At 41.7% G+C, this 16,787-nt stretch overlaps 1 protein-coding gene across 15 annotated transcripts in view; it reads right to left on the reverse strand.

Moving 5' to 3' along the window:
- Positions 1-451: 451 nt before the first annotated feature.
- Positions 452-16,787, reverse strand: part of LOC110494967 (rho family-interacting cell polarization regulator 1) — an 80,565-nt gene continuing 64,229 nt past the window's right edge. For all 15 annotated transcript variants that reach the window (XM_090206322.1, XM_090206316.1, XM_090206298.1 and 12 more), the window contains 8 exons: positions 15,626-15,794; positions 7,807-7,942; positions 7,486-7,647; positions 5,047-5,205; positions 4,522-4,718; positions 2,485-2,568; positions 2,279-2,369; positions 452-2,141 (listed from right to left, as the gene is read on the reverse strand). In XM_090206322.1, the coding sequence (XP_090062448.1) occupies positions 2,041-2,141; positions 2,279-2,369; positions 2,485-2,568; positions 4,522-4,718; positions 5,047-5,205; positions 7,486-7,647; positions 7,807-7,942; positions 15,626-15,794 (1,099 nt within the window). In that variant the 3' untranslated portion in view covers positions 452-2,040. The remainder of the gene's footprint in view (positions 2,142-2,278; positions 2,370-2,484; positions 2,569-4,521; positions 4,719-5,046; positions 5,206-7,485; positions 7,648-7,806; positions 7,943-15,625; positions 15,795-16,787) is intronic.

Below are 16,787 nucleotides of genomic sequence, written 5' to 3' on the forward strand. Positions count from 1 at the left end.
ATATAAAGCTGATGCCCTCTATTAAAAAGAGGATCCCATCACTCTGTTTTCTTATGCTATTGTATAGCCTATAGAAATGTTGTGCAACATGAGCTCATTGGCTCTCATGAAGTGTTTGATTACATTTGTGTTGATGTCAGAGTGATTAGAGGGACAATAGAGTGCTGAGTACCAGACAGTTAGCAAGTTTGGGAGGCTACTAATGACCATCAGCAGCATCAGAGCTTGGAGAAGCCTAATTGCCGTGACTAAATGGTCACGTGGATTTTGACTCGTGACCGCCAGTGTGGTGGTAATACGGTCAGTCACCACCAGTGTGGCAGTAATATGGTCATGTATCAGCCCTAGGCACATGCAGTATTATATATTTATTCAACAGACCTGTAATAGACCCTCTTTCTGTATGCCTCTTGTATAGTTGTACCAAAATTCATCAAGATTTTCCAGATTGTTCAAACTGAAAAAAACTATTCTTTATGTCCCCCCTGTTTATTTTAATAAACATAGGGAAATTATACATGATCACATCCTCTCACAAAAGGAAACATTTTTTGATCACAATTTTATTAACTTGTTTACATTTGATGCCAGGCAAGATATTTATTTGCCAGTCAATATACTTTTATAGAAAAAATCTAAAGAATATCACTTATTTTGCTGCACAGTTTGAGTCATAAGGAAAATATACTTTGCTGCATTGTTTGTATTAGCACTGCATCTCTTCATTAAAGTATTTCATCTCATGTCTCATGACTTGAGGCACTTATACACTGAAGAAGCTTTTTAAGTCGTCCATTGTTAATAACTCCAATACAATATAACCAGAGGAGGCTGGTGGGAGGAGCTATAGGGGGACGGGTTCATTGGGATGGCTGTAATAACTGGAACGGTATCACACATATGGAAACCACGTTTGACTTGGTTCCATTTATGCCATTCCAATGAGCCTGTCCTCCGACAACTCCTTACACCAGCCTCCTCTGAATAACTGATAACTCTACAAAGTAAATAATATAGAATGAATGCAGGTTCTCATCCTACCCTGATTCCACCCTATACATTCCACACAGTACAAGCAGTTTGGTTGTCTGTTTCAGTGAGATGTTTTCTGCTCCAAAAAGGCAAAGTCCACCACAGTTTTAAGTTTTCAATAATAATGATAAGAATAAGTACTTCACCACCCATACAGCTGAAATAATCTTCAGTTATATCACCAGTGGCACAAGTCTCAGGCAGTGCACAATGAATTTACCTACAGTAGATTGTTTCAACAATAGCAAGTGAATTACAACACAATTATATAACATGCACACTTCCAGTGGAATATATTTACATAAAGCATAGAATGATAGTATGGAACGATGGCACTGTAATAAATGTTTTTCCAGACGACTTCTTCCTGGCCGGCATGGCAACAAGCTCCTCATCAGACTGTGGTCCAAGAGTGTGGAACTGCACCACCATCATCTCCCGAGGAACAACCAAATCCCTTCCACCCCCATGATTTACTTCATTACTCCTTCCACACGCTGACATTCTCCACAGACCATCAACAACCAGCTTCATTACAAATATAGAAGATCAAAAGTGGATTTCCCCTGAAAATTCAACATGTTACTTTCATACTTTGTCCTATCCATGCAATGATCTGACACAATGATTGTTGTGTCCTATCCATTCATCATCCTAGCTGTGCTTACATGATTCAGAAGGCAACGCCACCAGGCCAAAATGTACTGTAAGGCAGTCAAATACTTTCCACCCCTCTTCATCACGTCTACAAATCCACAGTTCATGAGTAGTTGTCACTTATTTACACACAGGTTGGTAATATTTGAGTTTAGTTCACTGACTTTATGTCAAGCTGTAGATGTCATCCCATTGTTAGTGAGCGCATGTGACAGTCCGCAACCTTTTTGCATCGGTGTATTGCACCCTCTTTTACAGTGTATATTTTGATGTGTGTGTGTGGCATGATAACGGCTCTGTAATAGTGTGTTGACATTAGCATGAAGGTATCAGTATTCCGTTGTGGTGGCGTTAGAAGGAGGTGCTGGTCATGCTGCCAGGGGAGAAGAGACGTGGCACTCCTTCCTGCAGAGATGTCTCAACGTGTCTGTGGGCCAACTTCCCGTCCTCACCTGGATGGAACACACACACACACATTATTCCCTCATACACTCTTTCCCACCCACAGAAACCCCACTCTCTGTGCCCCTGTATCCCTTGATCTCACTCAGTCCCCTATCAAACGTATACTTCTTATCCTTCTACTAACCAAGCACCAACAAAGCTTGTTTGGCAGCATCCCTCACGTCCTCCTTGTCCGATCGACAGAGATAGACCAGCTGGTCGATGCTCTCTTTGGCCTGCAGAACATTAAAAAAACAGACTGACTCCAGACACTAGGGTACGCACAGTAAAAAGAAAAACAGATTGTAGATGGAGATTGTTGAAGAGGTGTGACTAAGTGGTAAGACTGACCTTCAGACATGCAAGTGCTTTACAGCCACACACTCTCGTCTCCATGCTTTCATTCTCCAGAAGCTCCAGACAGCTTACCAGGGCCTGGGGTAAAATACACTATAATTTTCACAAACACACACACACTATATATACACAAAAGTATGTGGAGAACCCTTCAAATTAGTGGATTCTGCGATTTCAGCCACACCCGTTGCTGGCAGGGTTATAAATTCAAGCACACAGCCATGCAATCTCCATAGACAAACATTGGCAGTAGAATGGCCTTACTGAAAAGCTCAATGTCTTTCAACGTGGCACCGTCATAGGACTCCATCTGTCCAACAAGCTAGACCTGCCCCGGTCAACTGCAAGTGCTGTTATCGTGAAGTGGAAACGTCTAGGATCAACAACGGCTCACCCACAAAGTGGGAGGCCACACAAGCTCACAGAACGAGGCTGCCGAGTGTTGAAGTGCGTAGAGTGTAAAAATAATCTGTCCTCGGTTGCAACACTCACTACAGAGTTCCAAACTGCCTCTGGAAGCAACATCAGCACAAGAACGGTTAGTCAGGAGCTTCATGAAGTGGGCTCCCATGGTCGAGCAGCAGCACACAAGCCTAATATCACCATGCGCAATGCCAAGCGTTGGCTGGAGTGGTGTAAAGCTCACTACAATTGGACTGGAGCAGTGGAAATGCATTCTCTGGAGTGATGAATCACGCTTCACCATCTGCCAGTCCGACGGACAAATCTGGGTTTGGCTGATGTCAGGAGAACACTGCCTGCCCCAATGCATAGTGCCAACTGTAAAGTTTGGTGGAGGAGGAATAATGGTCTGGGGCTGTTTTTCGTGGTTCAGGCCCCTTAGTTCCAGTGAAGGGAAATCTTAACGCTACAGCATACAAATGACATTCTAGACGATTCATGGCTTTCAACTTTGGGGCAACAGTTTGGGGAAGGCCTTTTCCTGTTTCAGCATGACAATGCCCCCATGCACAAAGCAAGGTCCATACAGAAATGGTTTGTTGGGATTGGTGTGGAATAGCTTTTCTGGCCTGCACAGAGCCCTGAACGCAACCCATTCGAACACCATTGGGATGAATTGGAACGCCGACTGCGAGCCAGGCCTAATCGCCCAACCTCACTAATGGCCGTGGCTGAATGGAAGCAAGTCCCCGCAGAAATGTTCCAACATCTAGTGGAAAGTCATTTCAGAAAAGTGGACGCTGTTATAGCAGCACAGGGGGGACCAACTCCATATTAATGCCCATAATTGTGGAATGAGATGTTCGACAAGATACTTTTGATCATGTAGTGTGAATCCACATGGGTGATCCTGTTATCTTCATAGAGTACACTTAAGAGGTGTATTTCAAAAGTTCTACAGTGAGTATGGCCTTAAATCAGGGTTTTAAAAATATTCTTGCCCAGGGATCCCCTCCCAGGCAGACTGTCGATTCAGGGACCCCAATCATACGTTAGCAATTCTTGTCTTATTAGCTGAATGATAATGGAAAGGAGAAGTAATCAACATTTTAAAATTAATAGATTGTTTTTCATTATTTTGACCTCCCTACATAACAATTGGAAGAGGAAGTGTTCACTCTAACATAGCTAGAAATGTAACTCCAAACACATTTTCGCTAAGAGCAGCTGATTAAACAAAAAGGTTAGCCAAGTATTGGCAAAACTTAAAGTCCAAGTCAAGAAAGCTTAACAGCAGCCAGTGGCTCTTGGTAGCCTATTCACAGGCGCTTTTTCAAAGCCCATGTCAGATACTCCAGTGAGTGTAATTTGCTTAATTATTGACAACACAATATTAGGAGATGATAAATAAAGTTGACATCATTAGAATATAAATGTATATAGAATATATAGCAGATATACTCTTCTCTATTTTAGGTATGTCATTTGAAATTTGTGAAGTCTGTTAGTGCAGCAATATTCATAAAAACATCATTTCCATTAGTTAAAAAAAATAATAATTCTGCGGTCCCCCTGCAGTGCCCCCTGTTGAATACCCCTGCCTTAAATGAATGTGTCTCTTGGTCTCACCCTCTCTCGATGGCGTGGTTGGTTGGCTAGGCTCCGGAGCAGGGAGCTGGCAGAGGCAGACACCTTCCCCCGGGGGTCCCTGAGCAGCAGGCTGACAGCATGCATCCCCTCCCTCTTCAGGCTGCTCTCTGGAGGCCTCTTCAGGGCCTTCACCAGCACTTCCTGGTCTCCTGACTGCAAGCTCTGAACCAGCCAGACTGAGAGGGGGTATACAGAGAAGAAGAGAAAGAGACAGGACAGGGTGTGTGTTGGGGGAGGAAAAGGAAACCGAGAGAGAGAATAAGGATGGGGTTTGGAAAAGAAAATAGGAAAAGACAATAGGATGAGATTATGTTATAGTGGGTGTGGTGAAAGAACAACAATGAGAGGAATCATCCATTTAAATGCTGTACATTCATCATGACTGATCATAGAGCCATGTGGCTGTCTGTAACCTGGTAAGACACATTAACAAATTCATGAACACCAACTCCAAGCAATTACGGAGGTCCAGTCACTACCATAGTCAGTCTCCCAGACACTCACCCTCCTCTGCCAGTTCAGTGATGTGTGTGTCCAGCTCGCTCACTCCCTCTGCCTCCAGGTAGCTCCAGAACTGGAAGAGAGTCAGCATCTCTCTGGCTGCCTGGCCCCCACGCTTGGGCAGCCTCCTCTCCAGAATCCTCTCCACCAGACGCAAGAACACTAGACACAGCACAGAGAGACATGGGTCCGACGTGACAGGATATCACTTTAACAGCTCTTCTCTAATATGCTAAGAGCATTGCATTGCTTATCACAAACTCCTCCTGAGGGAGAGTGTTTTAAACTATGTATCACTATGTTAAAATACAGTTTATTAGGTACACCAATCTCGTACTGGGTCGGACCCAGCTTTGCCTCTAGAACAGCCTGAATTCTTAAGGGCATGGAAACATTGCCCAATTGGTATCAAGGGAGCTAACATGTGCCAGAAAAACATTCCCCACACCATTACACCACCAGCCTGTACCGTTGATACCAGGCAGGATGGGACCATGAACTGATGTTGCTTACGCCAAAATTCTGACTATGCAATGATGACCATGCCACGCTCAAAATCGCTTAGCCACTCGTTTTGCCCATCATAATGTTCAATGCCTGTCTGCTGCTTTATATAGCAAGTTACAGCCATGTGACTCACTACCTGTAGGAGAGAACCATTTTAGTGAACGGGTGGTGTACCTAATGAACAGGCCACTAAGTAAATAAATAAATAAATAAATACATGAATGAATGAAGGAATAAATAAATATATATACACACAGTTGAAGACGGAAGTTGACATATACTTAGGTTGGAGTCAGTAAAACTTGATTTCAACCACTCCACAAATGTCTTGTTTACAAACTATAGTTTTGGCAAGTCAGTTAAGACATCTACTTTGTAATTTTTCCAACAATTTTTTACAGACAGATTATTTCACTGTATCTCAATTCCAGTGGGTCAGAAGTTTACATACACTAAGTTGACTGTGCCTTTAAACAGCTTGGAAAATTCCAGAAAATGATGTCATGGCTTTAGAAGCTTCTAATAGGCTAATTGACATCAGTTGAGTTAATTGGAGGTGTACCTGGGGATGTATTTCAGGGCCTACCTTCAAACTCAGTGCCTCTTTGCTTGACATCATGGGAAAATAAAAAGAAATCAGCCAAGACCTCAGAAAAAAAAAGAAAAAAAATGGTAGACCACAAGTCTGGTTCATCCTTGGGAGAAATTTCCAAACGCCTGAAGGTACCACGTTCATCTGTACAAAGTATAAACACCATGGGACCATGCAGCCATCATACCGCTCAGGAAGGAGATGCATTCTGTCTCCTAGAGATGAACATACTTTGGTGCGAAAAGTGCAAATCAATCCCAGAACAACAGCAAAGTACCTTGTGAAGATGCTGGAGGAAACAGGTACAAAAGTATCTATATCCACAGTGAAACGAGTCCTATATCGACATAACCTGAAAGACCGCCCAGCAAGGAAGAAGCCACTGCTCCAAAACTGCCATAAAAAAGCCAGACTACGGTTTGCAACTGCACATGGGGACAAAGATTGTTTTGTTGAAACAAAAATATAACTATTTGGCCATAATGACCATCATTATGTTTGGAGGAAAAAAGGGGAGGCTTGCAAGCCGAAGAACACCATCCCAACCGTGAAGCACAGGGGTGGCAGCATCATGTTGTGGGGTGCTTTGCTGCAGGAGGGCCTGGTGCACTTCACAAAATAGATGGAATCAAGAGGGAAAAAATTATGTGGATATATTGAAGCAATATCTCAAGACATCAGTCAGGAAGTTGAAGCTTGGTTGCAAATGGGTCTTCCAAATGGACAATGACCCCAAGCATACTTCCAAAGTTGTGGCAAAATGGCTTAAGGACAACAAAGTCAAGGTATTGGAGTGTCCATCACAAAGCCCTGACCTCAATCCCATAGAAAACTTGTTGGCAGAGCTTAAGTGTGTGAGAGCAAGGAGGCCTACAAACCTGACCCAGTTACACCCGCTCTGTCAGGAGGAATGGGCCAAAATTCACCCAACTTATTGAGGGAAGCTTGTGGAAGGCTACCCAAAACATTTGATCCAAGTTAAACAATCTAAAGGCAATGCTAGCAAATACTAATTGAGTGTATGTAAACTTCTGACCCACTGGGAATGTGAAGAAAGAAATGAAAGCTGAAATAAATCACTCTCTACTATTATTCTGACATTTCACATTCTTAAAATAAAGTGGTGATCCTAACTGACCTAAGACAGTGAATTTTTACTAGGATTAAATGTCAGGAATTGTGAAAAACAGAGTTGAAATGTACTTGGCTAAGGTGTATGTAAACTTCCGACTTCAACTGCATATTTTTAAATATGTTTTATTGTCATATACACCAGATAGGTGCAGAGAAATGTGTTGTTATACGCGATATTATCCATGATCGAGACAACAACAGTATCACACCTGTGTCTGCCAGGCTGGCTCCTCTCTCGGGCAGTCTGTTGGTGTAAGCAGCGGCCAGTGTTGTGAGAAAAGCCTCTGTGGAGGTGCTGTACACACTGCCATTGTCTGTACACTGTTGCCATAGCAATGTTGCCCCTTGGCACTGTTCTAACTGGGGAACAACTACTCCAAGAGAGAGACAGAAGGAAAAGAAAACAAGTTAGAGATGATAGTAATTGAATCTACAATTAGAGTAGTTAACCTTATTCATTATATCCTTAGCTGTGTCAGTGAGTAAACTAGTATGCTGTTTTATTGTCCTCTCAGTAGTAATGAACTCACCCTCATCTGCCTGAGTGGCTCCTCCAGGGGTCTCCTTGGCAACGTGTCTGATAAGCTCGAGGACGCGGGCCTCCCTGAGTAGGCGGTCCAGAGCATACATCTCCCCACACCGCAGAGGCCCAAAGGTCCCCAGCCTCTGCACAGCACAAACCATTGGGCGTCACATAGCCAAAATTGATACAACAAATCAGAACATTTGGTAAGACCACAGGTGACACTTTTAAAAAAAATATATCATTATTACATTAGAACTGGGAGCTGTTGCTTTGCTTATCAATCTGGACTCTGATCTCTCTTTTGACGAACATATCAAAACTGTTTCAAGGACAGCTTTTTTCCATCTACTTATCATTGCAAAAATCAGAAACTTTCTGTCCAAAAATGCAGAAGAATTAATCCATGCTTTTGTTACTTCTAGGTTAGACTACTGCAATGTTCAACTTTCCGGCAACCCGGATAAAGCGCTAAATAAACTTCAGTTAGTGTTAAATACTGCTGCTAGAATCCTAACTAGAACCAAAAAATGTGATCATATTACTCCAGTGCTAGCTTCACTACACTGGTTTCCTGTCAAGGCAAGGGCTGATTTCAAGGTTTTACTGCTAACCTACAAAGCATTACATGGGCTTGCTCCTACCCATCTTTCTGATTTGGTCCTGCCGTACATACCTACACATACGCTACAGTCACAAGACGCAGGCCTCCTAATTGTCCCTAGAATTTCTAAGCAAACAGCTGGAGGCAGGGCTATCTCCTATAGAGCTCCATTTTTATGGAATGGTCTGCCTACCCATGTGAGAGACGCAAACTCTGTCTCAACCTTTAAGTCTTTACTGAAGACTCATCTCTTCAGTGGGTCATATGATTGAGTGTAGTCTGGCCCAGGAGTGTAAAGGTGAACGGAAAGGCTCTGGAGCAACGAACCGCCCTTGCTGTCTCTGCCTGGCCGGTTCCCCTCTTTCCACTGGGATTCTCTGCCTATGACCCTATTACAGGGGCTGGGTCACTGGCTTACTGGTGCTTTTTCATGCCGTCCCTAGGAGGGGTGTGTCACTTGAGTGGGTTGAGTCACTGGCGTGATCTTCCTGTCTGGGTTGGCGCCCCCCCTTGGATTGTGCCGTGGCGGAGATCTTTGTGGGCTATACTCTGCCTTGTCTCAGGATGGTAAGTTGGTGGTTGGAGATATCCCTCTAGTGGTATGGGGGCTGTGCTTTGGCAAAGTGGGTGGGTTTATATCCTTGCTGTTTGGCTCTGTCCGGGGGTATCATTGGATGGGGCCACAGTGTCTCCTGACCCCTCCTGTCTCAGCCTCCAGTATTTATGCTGCAGTAGTTTATGTGTCGGGTGGCTACGGTCAGTTTGTTATATCTGGAGTATTCCTCCTGTCTTATCCGGTGTCCTGTGTGAATTTAAGTATGCTCTCTCTAATTCTCTTTCTTTCTCTCTCTCTCGGAGGACCTGATCCCTAGGACCATGCCTCAGGACTACCTGGCATGATGACTCCTTGCTGTCCCCAGTCCACCTGGCCGTGCTACTTCTCCAGGTTCAACTGTTCTGCCTGCGGCTATGGAATCCTGACCTGTTCACCGGACGTGCTACCTGTCCCAGACCTGTTGTTTTCAACTCTCTAGAGACAGCAGTAGCGATAGAGATACTCTTAATGATCGGCTATGAAAAGCCAACTGACATTTACTCCTGAGGTGCTGACTTGCTGCACCCTTGACAACTACTGTGATTATTATTATTTGACCATGCTGGTCATTTATGAACATTTGAACATCTTGGCCATGTTCTGTTATAATCTCCACCCGGCACAGCCAGAAGAGGACTGGCCACCCCTCATAGCCTGGTTCCTCTCTAGGTTTCTTCCTAAGTTTTGGCCTTTCTAGGGAGTTTTTCTTTGCCACCGTGCTTCTACACCTGCATTGCTTGCTGTTTGGGGTTTTAGGCTGGGTTTCTGTACAGCACTTTGAGATATCAGCTGATGTACAAAAGGACTATATAAATACATTTGATCAATCATTTTGGCAGCACAACACAAACGCAAGATCAGATCACCTATGTATGAGATTTTAATTCTTCAACTAATTTGGTTTAGAGCCTCATACATAAGACGACCCAACTGGGTGCAAACTGGTTAAATCAACATTGTTTCAGCGTAACTTGTCAACGTATTGCGATGTGGAATCTACATGAAAAATACATTGGATTTGAAAAAAGTCTACATAAATTGTTTTGAGGTTGAAATTTCAACCACAGGATTATGTCATTATAGTAACGGTTGAATTTGTACCTTCAAAAACAGATTTTCAACGTTATATCCTTTATCAGAAAAAAAATATATAGGCTGGGCAGCACCTCCTACTGGAGAATTGATCTATCAACAGCTACCATTTGGTCTCCCATTCAGGGTTTAATTAAGCCCTGCCTGGTTATTTGTCACTGACTATTACCAATATGCTATCGTGATCATGATTGTTGAGAGATCTCCACTTAAATGGATTTTATCTAAGTAATTCCAAAGGGCATCAAAGTCATTCCAAAAGGGTATGTTTAACAGAGCAAATGAAATGTGACCATACTTTATCTATCAATCATGCCAATTAGGTCTACATAGCATTTGCAATGTCATCAGCAGCAATTGTTTTAATTCAAACCCAGAATTTAACTAAAAATAGACAAATTAGGCTTGGGTTTCAAACGCTGGGTAATTTAATTCCAGTTTGTCTAAAAATTAAAACGGAATAAATAGGATTCACATCTCAACCAAAAATGTAAGTTGAAGAATGACTACATCAATCCAAAATATATTTAAAGCTTGATTTGATTTAGTCTTATTCCATAACTTTGTTCAGATGGTTTAGATGGAGATGTGAATCAAACATATGAATTATATTTTTGTAGACAAACTGGAATTAAAGCCAGACTAAGTCAGTGGCACAGATGTACAGTGCTTTTCAGAAAATATTCAGACCCCTTGACTTTTACACTTTGATAAAATGGATTAAAATAGATTTTTTCTCTCAATCTACACACAATACCCAATAAATGTCAAAGCAAAACAAGTTAAAACACTTTTGCGAATTTATAACAAATAAAAAAATGAAAAATTAACTTTACATAAGTATTCAGACCTTTTACTCAGTACTTTGTTGAAGCACCTTTGGCAACGACTATAGCCTCGAGTCTTCTTGGGTATGACGCTACAAGCTTGGCACACCTGTATTTGGGGAGTTTCTCCCATTCTTCTCTGCAGATCCTCCCAAGCTCTGTCAGGTTGGATGGGGAGCATCACTACCCAGCTATTTTCAATTCTCTCCAGAGATGTTTGATCGTGTTCAAGTCCGGGCTCTGGCTGGGCCATTCAAGGACATTCAGAGACTTGTCCAGAAGCCACTCCTGCGATGTCTTGGCTGTGTGCTTAGGGTCATTGTTCTGTTGGAAGGTGAACCTTAGCCCCAGTCAGAGGTGCTGAGCACTCTGGAGCAGGTTTTCGTCAAGGACTCTGTACTTTGCGCCATTCATCTTTTCCTCAATCCTGACTAGTCTCCCAGTCCCCACCACTGAAAAACATTCACACAGCATGATCATGCCACCGCCACCATGCTTCACCGTAGGAATGGTGCCGGGTTTCCTCCAGACGTGATGCTTGGCTTTCAGGCCAAAGAGTTCAATCTTGGTTTCATCAGACCAGAGAATCTTGTTTCTCATGGTCTGAGAGTGCCTTTTGGCAAACTCCAATCGGGCTGTCATGTGCCTTTGACTGAAGAGTGGCTTCCGTCTGGCCACTCTACCACAAAGGCATGATTGGTGGAGTGCTGCGGAGATGGTTGTACTTCGGGAAGGTTCTCCCATCCGCAGAGAAACTCTGGAGCTCTGTCAGAGTAACCATCGGGTTCTTGGTCACCTCCCTGTCCAAGGCCCTTCTCCCAAGATTGCTTAGTTTGGCCTGGTGGCCCGCTCAAGGAAGACTCCTGTTGGTTCCAAACTTCTTCCATTTAAGAATGATGGAGGGCACTGTGTTTTTGGGGACCTACAATGCTGCAGAAATGTTTTGGTACCCTTCCCCAGATCTGTGCCTTGACACAATCCTGTCTCGGAGCTCTACGGAAAATTCCTTCGACCGCATGGCTTGGTTTTTGCTCTGACATGCACTGTCAATGGTGGAACCTTATATAGACAGGTGTGTGTGCCTTTCCAAATCATGTCTAATCAATTGAATTTACCACAAATGGACTCCAATCAAGTTGTAGAAAGATCAAGGATGATCAATGGAAACAGGACGCACTTGAGCTCAATTTCGAGTCTCATAGCAAAGGGTCTGAATAAGATATATTTTTTATTTGTAATACATCTGCAAAATTTCTACAAAACAGTTTTTCGCTTTGTCATTATGGGGTATTGTGTGTAGATTGAGGAGTAAAAAATGTATATATTTCAACAATTTTAGAATAAGGCTGTAACGTAACTAAATCTGGAATAAGCGTAGGGGTCTGAATAATTTTTGAATGCACCATCTTCTGCTTGGATAGTTCCATCTCCTTCAAATGTTGATATTTGGTTGCATTGACAACCAAACACAATTAAATATCACTTTTGAAATACAATAACTAATCTATTAACTTTGACAAGTTAACAAATTACATGTTGGATTCATGTCTCCAACTCAACCAAAAATAAAAATGTAAGAATGGGATTAAGCAAGTGGCTCAGATGGAACTATCCAAGCAGCAGCTACATTCATCTCCTTTAAAATGTTGATATGTGGTTGTGTTGTCACATTTATTTCAATATAACTTATAATATAATATAATACAATAAATAGCCTAAAGTTAAGGCCATCTTACAAACTAATATAACTTTCAGCCTTAAAATCAAATCAAATCTTATTGGCCACATCCACGTCATTGCGGGTGTAGCAAAATGCTTGTATGAATAACATCCATGGCCACATTGAGGTTACTGTAACTATACATTTCTTTTTATGTAATTGTGCAGTGTCTTCAGAAAGCATTCATACCCCTTGAGTTGTGTTACAGCCCGAATTCAAAATCGATTAAATATATGTTTTTTCCACACCCATATAATACACACCAACACAATACCCTATAATGACCAAGTGAAAACATGTTTTTAGAAATGTTTGCAAAATCATACATGTTAGAATCATCTTTGGCAGCGATCACAGCTGTGAGTCCTTCTGAGATTTGCACACCTGGATTGCATAATATTTGCACATTATTCTTTTCAAAATCCTTCTAGCTCTGTCAAGTTGGTTGTTGATTATTGCTAGACAGCCATTTTCAAGTCTTGCCATAGAGATTTTCAAGACGATTTAAGTTCAAACTGTAACTAGGCCATTCAATGTCGTCCTGGTAAGCAACTCCAGTGTATATTTGGCCTTTGGGTTACTGTCCTGTCTCCCAGAGTCTGTTGGAAAGCAAACAACCAGATTTCCTGTGCTTAGCTCTATTCAGTTTATTTTTATCCTAAAAAACTCCCTAGTCCTTGTTGATGACATAGCTTAGCCATAGCATGATTTAGCTACTACCATGCTTAAAAATATGAAGAGTGGTACTCCGTGACGTGTTGTGTTTGTCCCAAAGTTAATTTCTTTGCCTCATTTTTGCATATTTACTTTAGTGCCTTTTTGCAAACAGGATGCATGTTTTATAATAATTGTATTCTGTACAGGCTTCCTTCTTTTCACTGTGTCATTTAAGTTAGTATTGTGGAGTAACTCAAATGTTGTTGATCCAGCCTCAGTTCTCTCCTATCATAGCCATTCAACTCTGTACCAAATGTACACCGTTTTAAAAAGTGTTGAAATCACTAAGCAGTTCCTTCCTCTCCGCAACTCAGTATACCATTCAATGTGAATTTAACTTCACCATGCTCAAAGGGATATTCAATGTCTGCTTTTATTATTTTTACCCATCTACCAATAGGTGCGCTTCTTTGCGAGGCATTGGAAAACCTCCCTGTTTTTTGTGGTTGAATCTGTGTTTGAAATTCACTGCTTGACTGAGGGACCTTACAGATAATTGTATGTATAGTATGTCTTCACATTTTCTGTAATAATCAATAGAGCATCTCGAATGGCATTTATCAATCACTTGCACCATGTATTTTTAATTGAATTAAACTGCAATCCAGGTCCCGGTTTCCCAAAAGCATCTTAAGGCGAAGTTCATTGTTGGAACCTTTGTAGGAGCATCGTTAAATCTCTGATCTGTTTCCCCAAAACTATTGTTGAAGTTGCAATAAACGCTTGTTATTTACGGATTGCCTCAGACCACTCGTAGGACAGCTAAGTGTGTCTTCATACACAGAAGATCTCCGGTAAACAGACTCTCTGTGACCACTAATAACTCCAAAACGAAGTTGATTACAAACAGACTAAAGTTGCCAATGTTTTTGCAATTGTTACAGAGGATAATGCCTCAAATGAAAACAGAGATGACTACATTAAAAGCTCAATATGGTAGGCCTATAGACTACATGTCTGTATATTTCAAATCATATTGACTACGGTCTATAATTTGACTCAATATATTTAAAATGATGTGTAACATGTTCGCAATTATGTGCGCCTCAATATTTGCAGCCATAGTTATAATATCTCTCTAGAAGCTGATCCGTTGTCAGTATTGTGGAACAATTCTAATGTTAAGGTAAGATTTGAATGGAGAAAGCTGATCCAAGAGCAGCGCTGCTTTTTTTTTTGATCCTCCTAGTATCAATACATGCATGCGTCACATAGTGAGCGTTCTCTCTGCATGGTGTTTTGGGAATTGTAGGAACAATGCATTGTTAAAACCCTCGTAAGCCTTTAAATTCCAGGGCTATTGGGAAACTGGGCCCAGGTCATTTGGTCGTGCTATTAGATGAAGCAGTGATATCACATTAATCTGCTGTATAAATAAACTTAATATCTGACATTGTATTCCAAGTCGAACTTTGCTGTGTTTTTGATTGAAAACGCAATGATAGACACTAAACCAAAAATCTGAAAAAAAATCCCTAGAAATGTTGTGCTTTCAGTTGGTTGAAAGCATAGTGACAATTCATTAGTAATTCAACTAACTTTGGCTGTCTTTTTGAGTGGGTGAATATTCTGTAGGTTGTAATGTTATTGCTCAACCAAATATTACCCAATTATCCACTATGAAATGCCATGGTGTGTTTACAGTGGTGGGAAAAGTATCCAATTGTCATACGTGAGTAAAAGTAAAGATACCTTAATAGAAAATGACTAAAGTGAAAGTCACCCAGTAAAATACTACTTGAGTAAATGTCTAAAATAATGACAGAGTCACCTATGATTCACTAAACACTAGTTTGAAAGAGGAAGCAAAGTACCTTAATCATATGTTTTTGTTTCAGTCTCCATCTCCACTAACCAAAGTTAATTGTATGGATATTTTTTCTATTAATAATGAGCAAGTATCAAAAGTTAAAGTATAAATCATTAAAAATGATTATATTAGGCAAACCAGACGGCAGAATTATATATATCTTTTTTTAAATTTACAGATAGCCAGGGGCACAATTAACAAACAAAGCATTCGTGATTAGTGAGTCCACCAGATCAGAGGCAGTAGGGATGACATCTTAATAAGTGCGTGAATTGGACCATTTTCCTGACTTGCTAAGCGTTCAAAACAGTACTTTTGGAGTAAAAAGTACATTATTTTCTTGAGGAATGTTGTGAAATAAGACTACAAGTTGTCAAAAATATTAAAGTACAGATACTCCAAAAAACTACTTAAGTACTTTACATCACTGGTGTTTGTTACTCATATATCATGATCCTCACCAGAAGTTGGGCGCTGCAATTCTTCAGATGAACCAGTAGGGCGTGGTCTAGAGCCTGGCAGCCAGTGCTCACAGGTCCAAAGGAGGGGGACTCCCAGCATCTCTTCTCACAGTCTTCATCTCCCCCTGCACTCTCCTCTGATGGCCTGCCGGGGGCACTGTGGTGCTCACTAAACACAACATCCACACAGGAGCACAGATAGAGTATGAGCATTTTTTTATTTATTTAACTAAGCAAATCAGTTAAGAACAAATTCTTATTTACAATGACGGCCTACCACGGCCAAACCTGGACGACGCTGGGCCAATTGTGCGCCGCCCTATGGGACTCACAATCACGGCAGGCAGTGACGCCTCTTGCACTGAGATGCAGTGCCTTAGACTACTGCGCCACTCGGGAGCCCAAAGAGGGTGGATAAATTAAGATAGTTCAAATCCGGCAGTTTACCAGTTCAAATTCGGCAGTTTACCAGTTCAAATCCGGCAGTTTACCAGTTCAAATTCGGCAGTTTACCAGTTCAAATTCGGCAGTTTACCAGTTCAAATCCGGCAGTTTACCAGTTCAAATCCGGCAGTTTACCAGTTCAAATCCGGCAGTTTACCAGTTCAAATTCGGCAGTTTACCAGTTCAAATTCGGCAGTTTACCAGTTCAAATCCGGCAGTTTACCAGTTCAAATCCGGCAGTTTACCAGTTCAAATCCGGCAGTTTACCAGTTCAAATCCGGCAGTTTACCAGTTCAAATTCGGCAGTTTACCAGTTCAAATCCGGCAGTTTACCAGTTCAAATCCGGCAGTTTACCAGTTCAAATCCGGCAGTTTACCAGTTCAAATCCGGCAGTTTACCAGTTCAAATCCGGCAGTTTACCAGTTCAAATCCGGCAGTTTACCAGTTCAAATCCGGCAGTTTACCAGTTCAAATCCGGCAGTTTACCAGTTCAAATCCGGCAGTTTACCAGTTCAAATCCGGCAGTTTACCAGTTCAAATCCGGCAGTTTACCAGTTCAAATCCGGCAGTTTACCAGTTCAAATCCGGCAGTTTACCAGTTCAAATCCGGCAGTTTACCAGTTCAAATCCGGCAGTTTACCAGTTCAAATCCGGCAGTTTACCAGTTCAAATCCAGCAGTTTACCAGTTCAAATCCGGCAGTTTACCATTAATAAAA

Source organism: Oncorhynchus mykiss, chromosome 2 (assembly GCF_057628025.1).
Source record: "Oncorhynchus mykiss isolate SJ-2025 chromosome 2, ASM5762802v1, whole genome shotgun sequence".
Taxonomy (NCBI): domain Eukaryota; kingdom Metazoa; phylum Chordata; class Actinopteri; order Salmoniformes; family Salmonidae; genus Oncorhynchus; species Oncorhynchus mykiss.